The sequence below is a fragment of the Meleagris gallopavo genome, chromosome 12 (genome assembly GCF_000146605.3).
Source record: "Meleagris gallopavo isolate NT-WF06-2002-E0010 breed Aviagen turkey brand Nicholas breeding stock chromosome 12, Turkey_5.1, whole genome shotgun sequence".
Classification (NCBI taxonomy): domain Eukaryota; kingdom Metazoa; phylum Chordata; class Aves; order Galliformes; family Phasianidae; genus Meleagris; species Meleagris gallopavo.
Window position 1 is genome coordinate 17,720,132 of NC_015022.2, and position 8,578 is coordinate 17,728,709.

The window sequence follows — 8,578 nt, forward strand, 5'->3', positions numbered from 1 at the left end:
AAGAAAAAAAAAAAAAAAAACCAGCCTGCTTACCCCTGTTCTCCATACATCAGTTTCTTAAACTTGAAGTATTACTTTACCATCCTACTTACTACACCTGGTGGTTCTTTTCCACTACACTGAGTTTTAACTCATACCTACATTCATACTAAATTAATTCAGTCACACTAATCCAGAACCTTCCTTAAGCACAATTTTCCAGCTGCACGACTGACACTGTATGACACCTGCTGACACGAACTTGTTTCACCTGCTTTATGTGCTACATTGGGCCTCAGTTTGGGCTAAGCAAGTCTGCTCTATGCTACTGGACAAGGCATTCTCAGGGCTCTAGCACAGCTGTCATCTTTGAGACTAGATTCATTCCACAGAGCAGAAGATCATACTGAATTGCTGCAGCTATTGCATAAGAGGGGAAGAAAACAGTTCTGTAACAGTACAGAGCTTCAAGCCAGAAAACAGAATCAGATAAAGCGAGACTAATTCAAAGCCAAAACATGATGTACTTGGCAGTGACTTGCACAAATTGGGAAGTTGAGTTTAAACAGCCTCATACAAGAATTTATTTGACCTCTAAAATTTAATAACTTCCATTTCATAAGAAAGAAATAGTTACTTGATAAGTTTAAAAAAATATCCCGGATTCCTGTTCAAGTATAGCACTATTCTCTATTATATACGTTCCACTAAAAATGTGCACACACCTGTTAACATCTCAGTTAAATTCAGTTTGACATCAACTGAAAGATGTCAGAGTAGGCCAGAAAACCCATTTCCTAAACAACGTCAGTAAAGGGACAAAAAAAGTCTCGTATGCAGATGAAGAACAGTGTTCTGCTTTCCAATGTAGGGAGCAATTCACCTGCAGTTTCAAGAAAACAGTTTTGACCAACTATACAGATGTAATAGTTAAGGCTTTCCTGAAACTCCTGGAGTCAGACTGGAAAGAGCCAGCAATGTTTCAATACAAACATTAGTACTTGGGGTCCAATTAAGGACCCCCCTAGAGTTGGGGTCCTATTAAGTCATCCAAAGTATGAGGAATGGTCACTGCTTTTCGCTGGCACACTGCAATTCTCTCTGTCTGTCTTCAGTCTCTGTAACAGCAACACTGGTCGCAGTAACTTGAGTGTCTTCTAAAGCACCAGTCAGGTCCTGAGCAACTGGGATGTTAAGCTCCTCTTCTGGGTAACTAGGAGAGAGCTCTGATAAAGGAAAAACAAAATGCTTTCAGTGAGAAAATGCTGTTGCTGTGTGCCTGGTGACTGCAGTTTCTGTTGCCTGAATCACAACCTTCAAGAAAGCCAACTCAACGCGACTAGCAAGTCAGTCTCATCCCATAGAGACAGGCTATGACCGCTTGTCATGACAGCTGGGGAGAGCAGCTCTGGCTTAGCTTTACAGCGATCTACCTACAGGAATGCACTTTAAGTTGAGTTACAGCTTTCTACTCTCTAGAAAAGCAAGTACTAAGAACCTTTTCCTCAGCAGCTCAGCTGTCAGAACCTCTCAGGGTACTGAGCTTACACACACACTGGAACTGCTTACCATCATGCTGAGACTGGCTGTTACACTGCATCTTCGCTTGCCTACGTTCCAAGGCTAGCTGCCTGTTCCTCCTGATTCGCTGCTGTTGCTCTTCAGTGAGAGTCGTACCCGGGAGAGAATCCAGTTCTCTTACACTCCCAGAGAAGGAATGTACATCTTCAGTGGCCATATCCAGCCCATTGCTTCCACCTCCAGCACCTGGATAAAAAAGAATTGAGGGTCAGGAAGAGCAGGAAGCATCACGCTGAACACAGACCTTCCACTAAATATCTATCAGAAAAGCATTTTAAGTAATTCCTGATTATGTTCTACATTTTCAAGTTGTATTGTTGAGAGCCAAAGATCATTTTGAAATTGTTTTAACTTGAAGTCTTCTATCTAGGCGCATATACTTGATATTCAAAGTATAAAACAAATTAGAAGAAGCCAAATGCACAAAGTTCACACTTGTAAGTTGTGCCTGAAGCTTGAACAGACAGTAAAGTCAGGCAATTCTTACTGAAAGGCCAGACACTTTTCTTACCACTGCTTTGGAAAGCAGAAGGACTAGTTACAGGAATCAGACAGATTGAACACAGACGTGGTTTTAAATTCACTGTGCATTATTACAGAAATTTACTCATTTGCTAGAATTAACACATGCAAAAATAAAGGCAGTCTAATTCCATTAGACAAACTTCACCCACCAACAAAAGAAGCATGGCACTCTTGCAGGAGCGCCTAAGGCCCGTTATTTTGCACCTCTGCAGTACTTTAAGCCTGTGAACAGAGAAGTTAGCTGACAAAAGGTTTGGGTCTTTATTAGAATACTCTGAGCTTTTATTTCTAAGCTGTAGGACAGCCATTCACATTTTCCAGTTGGTGACTTACACAGAATCACAGAATGGCCAGGGTTGGAAGGGACCTCAAGGATCATGAATCTCCAACCCGCTACCACATGCAGGGCCACCAACCTCCACATTTCATACCAGCCCAGGCTGCCCAGGGCCCCATCCAACCTGGCCTTGAACACCTCCAGGGATGGACGGGGCATCCACAGCCTCTCTGGGCAGCTGTTCCAGCACCTCACCACTCTCTCTCTAAGAACTTCCCCCTGACATCCAACCTAAATCTTCCCTCCCTCAACTTAAAACCATTTCCCCTTGTCCTGCTGTTACCCACCCTTTCAAAGAGTTGATTCCTCTCCTGTTTGCAGGCTCCCTTTAGGTACTAAAAGGCTGCAATGAGGTCACCCCGCAGCCTTCTTTTCTCCAGGCTGAGCAAGCCCAGCTCCCTCAGCCTGTCTTTGTAGGGCAGGTGCTCCAGTCCCCTGATCATCTTTATGGCTCTCCTCTGGACCCTCTCCAACAGCTCTGTCTTTCTTGTCCTGGGGGCTCCAGACCTGGACACAACACTCCAGACTGTTGCTAACGTGGCTCAAGAATTTATCAGCACTGCAATACAGATGTATGGAACCATCGCACAGAAGATCTGATCACTCTACAGACACTGTCGGCAGGAACCATTCACTTCACTGTCTGTGGCTGCTCACAGCTGCATTCCATTTCTAGCAAATGCAGCCAACAGCAGAAACAGCCACACATCATCAGCCACCCAAAGGCATTGCCCACAGGGGAATAGGGAAAGTATAAACACCTGCAATGGACATTAGGAAAGACTACAGAAATTCTTATTTCTGCTACAAGTTCCTTTCAAGCTACTAGGTGAACTCCGCTCCTCTCCCCCTCTCATTTTCATTGAAATAAAAAGCTTGTTCATTTCTGAAATATAGGAAAGAAGAACAAAAACCAACAGCAGGCATACAGCAAGACCAGCCCATACACAGCAGTACCTGCAGGCATTACTGAGTCCTTCTGTAAAGGATTCAACACCCCAACCTCACTGTAACTGGAGTATAAACACTATAATAAACTCTTCTTTTCTGCAATATTAAGATCCAAGAGCTCTTCAGACTGCATGCTCATAAAAATACAAATTATGACTACATTCACTTGGTAACTGCAGGAATGGTGGATTTCAGGATTTTCTTGGGAAGGATGTTGCTAACAATGCCACTGATAAACACTTTGATAATACCCACTTTCCATTTCCTTCCTCTGTGCAGGTAGCATTTTATTCTGAGCCTAGTTTTAAAGGAGGACCACTCAACAACATCTTCTACAACAGGAAAATGTACCATGATCATTAACTTCTGGTTAGCAAGAAGGGAAAACAAGTGAACTGACAGCACAACAAACATACCTTCATTAGCTGTGAAGTCTTCATGTAAAATAGGAAGATCAAGTCTAATTCGTTTTAAGCAGGTCTGCAAATGAGGAAGAATTAAAATAGTGGTGTGTCATCTATAAAAAAAAAATCTTGTCTTACACTGGTATGTTTTTAATAGTGTTTAATAGTGTTTATGCTTTATTATTTCTTTCATTCATCTGTTTGACCCAAAACTTAAGTACCAAAATTGTTTTTCTAGCCCTTATTCTGTCATCTAACCGCACAAAGCAACATTCTTCATGAGCCTTCTAGTCCAAGTTCAATCATAAGTTTCTGCACTTCTATGCAGATTGCTTCTGTCTAAAGATGCTCTGTTAAAGAAGATCCTACAGAGCAGTAAAATAATTTTTAAATCTACTCTTAAATATTTGAAATAGCTTTTTAAAATGAGAGGATGAAATTAACTTATTGGAATACATCACACACCTTAGCAGTATGTATAACTTAAATCCTCTGCTGTGTGCTTGCTCTCCTAAGCCAACTCCTCACACTGCTGAGTACTGCACGAAGGCAAACCGACAGGAACAATACATACCTGAACTTCCTTTTTGTTTCCCAAAGACTCTACTCTGTCAATAAAATCATCAAATTGCAATTTTGGAAATAATCTATGAGCCCAGTGTTCCATATGTCGTAGAAGTGTCTTCAGATCCTCTGCCTTGAACATAAAACAAGATATCCAGCTGTTAGAAGCTGATTTAATCAGCAGACTCCAGAGGGAAATGTTACAGTAATGTTTCTGGAAACACTAAGCACCCACAGCTTGAAAATCTCTCTTGAAAATCTAAGTAATATGAATGCTTGGGTAATCTTCTATCCTACCATCAAGTATGTAAGTGCAATTTAAAGCTATGAGAAAATGAGCAATAAGAGCTCAGGAAAAGCACTTGCATATTTTTTAAGCTTGCAACTACAAACCACAGCAGGATATGCCCGAATACTGCCAGAAAGCTGCTGTCTAATCAGAGTTTGATATCAATCCTCCCCATATCAGACAGGCAGCAATCTGTTGATTTAAGCTAATCTTCCAGTAAACACCCCAGAAGCTCACCATGTCTTACCTCGTGCCCTTTACCCTTGAACTTCACGTTGTCAAACATGTGTCTTAAGGCAGGAAGTCCTCTTTCTGAAACTAACCTGTAAACATCATGGTAAAATTACCTGAAATCCAATCATTAGGAGAAATTAGCTTTCTCCTAATGAAAACAAAGAAACAAACACACATTCTCTCTTATCACCCGAAGCTACAGAAATCTATTCAGGACAGATAGAGAATCAGAATACACAGGAAGTAAGACTGCTGTAAGACTTGAGAGTTTCTGAAAATACACAATAGATACATCCAGAGCCCAAGCAGCTTTTTTATTTTGATGACATGGAAAGAAAATGGAACAGTCACTTTTAGTACCTATATTGGCCATGTAAAACTTGATAGATAACAACAGAACAGACTGCAACAGTATTTTTAAAACATAACATACCTGAAAGCTTAGATACCTTCTGATGCTTATGAGGAACTAACACCAGTTTTGGTGATAAGAGCAAGGAAAATACTTAAATCCTTTACAAACAGTTGATCTACTTTGGATGCAAGTCAGGTGTCAGCATTAATTACATAGCACACCTTGCAGACATCACTGTACTGAGGATTTATTTTGAAGTGCAGTTGAAATAAAGAAATCCACAATAGGAGGCACAAAACAAAATAAAAGAGGATACAGCTGGGTGAGTCCTATGCAGGAATAAAATCTGTTAACCAAGTTGTGAGCCAGGTACCAAGTCCCAAGGAAAACTCAACAAAGTTAGGACTAAAAACAGCAATATACAGGCAGGCAAAGGGGAAAAAAAAAAAAAAAAAGAGGTTGAGATAGAGAATGCAACAGTCACTTCAGTCTCCAAAGCTCTTAATCTTTGACTGGGCTATGAGCAAGCACAGATCACGGTAACCTTAATTACCACATCACAGCCATGTACCAAGTCTATCAAGGAAAGAAACATTAAGTTCAAAAGTACCTGTGAGCATCTAGTTTGGGTACTGATCTTTTAACTGCTTTCCGTGCAGCTGCAGAAGAATCCTTTGTTTCTGACTGCTGGTTCCCATCTGGATCTAACAAAGAAAATACCATACTGTAAGCATGCAGCACCAGCTAGAATTCCATCACACAACCTAGGATCCTACCCTATCAAAAGGAAAACTGTCACAATCACTCTGCTGCAATACTACTCCAAACAAATGCCTGCATATTTCATCTAAATTCTCCCAAGAGACTGACAGGGAGTCAATCAAGTCTCTAAAGTATGCTGAAGAATGAACTTCTCTTCAAATTTCTACTGTAAGGAACTTAGTCTTAGAACTTTTATGTTGCATTCCTGATGAAAATATATTAAGTAGACACTGCCAGTTTTAAGAGTTGAAAAAAACAATAGTCATAGGTTGCTATGTTTCCCAAAGTTTCCACTGAAATCTAGGAGAACCAAAATTCCAGCATCCCCTCCAATAACAGAGAAAAGGGTTACAAATGAACATAATCAGTGAGCCTTTTAGGAATCAGCTTCCATTCACTTCTTGACTCAGGCTAATACGTGTGCTTCTGACTGCAGTAGGTAAGGCACCATCATCCATCCACCTCAGAACCTGTAATTACTATCACACTGATTTCTTGTTTAAGACTTTGCAACTCTAAACATCAAACATCCAGGACTTAGATCTCTCCTTTCTTACATCAAGGAATTACACACATTCTGCTTGCCTGTTCCACACACAGGACTGCACCAAGAACTTTACAAATACAATTAATATAATTTGTTTTTTGGTTTTTTTGTTTGTTTAGTTTTTTTATGTCTTAAGTCTAAAAAAAAAAAACAAAAACAAACTACTACCATCTCCCTGGAACACTAGCATTCTTTTGTACATGCATGCAAACATTTTCATGGAGACTACAAAGGCAAACTTCTTGCACAAGTATGGATATGCTGGATCAAGAACAATTTAACTGCTTTTTTAATCTAAGGTTATTTTTATCTAGTAAGCTCAATGCAGTGAAGTAGAACTTCAACAAAACAGATCTCACAGCCCTTCATTCCCTACTGAAAAATCTCCAGGGTTCTCACCTCCATTAGCTTGAGCCCATTCAACATCATTTCCTGGAGACGCAGGAGGTGGGAGAGGTGGAAATGTTTCATCGTCTGTATTCTCATAATCAGGGAGATCAAACAAGTTGTTCTCCAGAGGATCTATCATGGCTACGGATTAACTTCTCTTTCTTCTCCTGTGGGAAACGAAGAGGGGCTGAGAGAACTGGGATAGGTCAGTCTGGGAGGAGATGAGGCTCAGAGGAGATCTCATCACTCTCTTCAACTCCTACGAGGAGGTCGTGGTGAAGTGGAAGTTGGATTCTGCTCCCGAGTAACAGCAATAGGATGAGATGCGATGACCTTAAGCTGCACCAGGGAAGGGTCAGATTGGATAGTGGGAAATGTTTCTTTTACAAAAGAGTGGTGAGGTAGTGGCACCGACTGCTCAGGGAGTGGAGGAATCACTATGCCTGGAGGCATTCCAGAATTCCATAACAGTGGAAATGTGGTCAGGGCCATGGTGGCGGTGGGCTGGGATTGGATTTGGGGGTGTTGGAAGTCTTTTCCAGCCTTAATGAGTGTATGGGGCTGCTGAATCATGGCCTGAACTTCTGATTAATCACCTGAGGCAAGCAATGAGTCAGCCATGGAAGCACAGGTGAAGGCAATTCACCTGTGCTGCAGGAAGGGGTGGAGCCTGGCTCCAGCTCTCCTAGACCCATTTAAGAGCTGACTGCCAGGGAGGAAGGAGCTCTTCTGGAGATCTGCTCCACTGGAGTCTATTTTGTGAGCCCAGGATAGGGTGAGTGTCTTTCTTTTCTTACTCCAGTATAACAATTACATCAGCCGAGCTCCTGGATATACCATACCATCTGTATATCCATTGATTATACAATGAGTCTATGAAATATCGGAAGTGTTTGAAAAGAAGATAACAAGAACAACAAACAACAAAAAAAAACTGCCACAGAAGCAGACAAACAATAGCTATATGAGACCTGGCTCTTCCAAAGGAGAGGTCTGGCAACCAGAAAGCAGGTTATATAAATTAAGTAGCAGATACTATACAGGAGGATGACACAATCCAGTATTGCTGAGCCAAGTAAGTTACGGGCTTCTCACACTTCATTACCTGGGAGTGGCAGCTGTGGTGACTGCAACAACACACACACACACACAGCAAAAGCATTTCAGACTAAGTACTTTTAACACAGAGGTCTCCACTCCCACTTCAGCGATCAGAGTCTGTCGAGATGCGAGTCCTCGACTTACAGCTTGTCCCTTCAACCTGCAGGCCGGAGGTCTCCTCCTCTCAGGCTCAGGACGCCCCGGGCTCCTCGCAGCCTGAGCACAAGGCGGTTTTAAGGACAAGCTCTCCACAGACGGATTCACAGACAGGACGCCCGGGCGGCTCCGTCCGCACCGACATCCGACGGGAGCCCGGCACGGCCAGACGGTGCGGTGCGACCACACAGCCGCACCCTGCGGCCACCACTGAGACCCCGCTCCCCTCACGCCTCCGGCCTTGACGACTCTCCCCTTCCTACCGGATTAAGGGACCTCACGCCCGAATCGGAGGGCGGAGAGCTCCGCGCACAGCCGGATGAAATCACTCAGCGCCACACGGGGCCACGCCGCCGCTCCCGCCTCCGGCCCCACCGGGCGGCCACGGCGGAGCGCGCAGCTC

General features: G+C 42.8%; 1 protein-coding gene and 1 non-coding gene across 4 annotated transcripts; both read right to left on the reverse strand.

The window, feature by feature from the left end:
• Positions 1–483: 483 nt before the first annotated feature.
• On the reverse strand, positions 484–8,578 carry TIPIN (TIMELESS interacting protein). Of its 3 annotated transcripts, none has more exons than XM_003209588.4 (8): positions 8,439–8,578; positions 6,928–7,085; positions 5,830–5,923; positions 4,878–4,953; positions 4,352–4,474; positions 3,790–3,853; positions 1,549–1,746; positions 484–1,205 (listed from the first exon to the last, which is right to left on the reverse strand). In XM_003209588.4, the coding sequence occupies exons 2-8, from the start codon at positions 7,055–7,057 to the stop codon at positions 1,048–1,050; spliced, it is 843 nt and encodes a 280-aa protein (XP_003209636.1). In that variant the 5' UTR covers positions 7,058–7,085; positions 8,439–8,578; the 3' UTR covers positions 484–1,047. The 3 variants fall into 3 exon arrangements, with proteins under 3 accessions (XP_003209636.1, XP_010715891.1, XP_010715890.1); XM_010717589.3 differs by lacking the exon at positions 8,439–8,578 and adding an exon at positions 8,164–8,419; XM_010717588.3 differs by lacking the exon at positions 8,439–8,578 and adding an exon at positions 8,095–8,419.
• On the reverse strand, positions 2,992–3,127 carry LOC116217118. Its single transcript, XR_004161140.1, has one exon.

Excerpts from the sequence above, each read along its gene's own strand:
- TIPIN (XM_003209588.4), bottom strand. The coding sequence starts at position 7,057 with ATGATAGATCCTCTGGAGAACAACTTGTTTGATCTCCCTGATTATGAG. Across the intron at positions 4,954-5,829 it reads CCCAAACTAGATGCTCACAG|GTTAGTTTCAGAAAGAGGAC; the intron begins GTACTTTTGAAC and ends TGATGTTTACAG. Across the intron at positions 4,475-4,877 it reads TCAAGGGTAAAGGGCACGAG|GCAGAGGATCTGAAGACACT; the intron begins GTAAGACATGGT and ends TTTATGTTCAAG.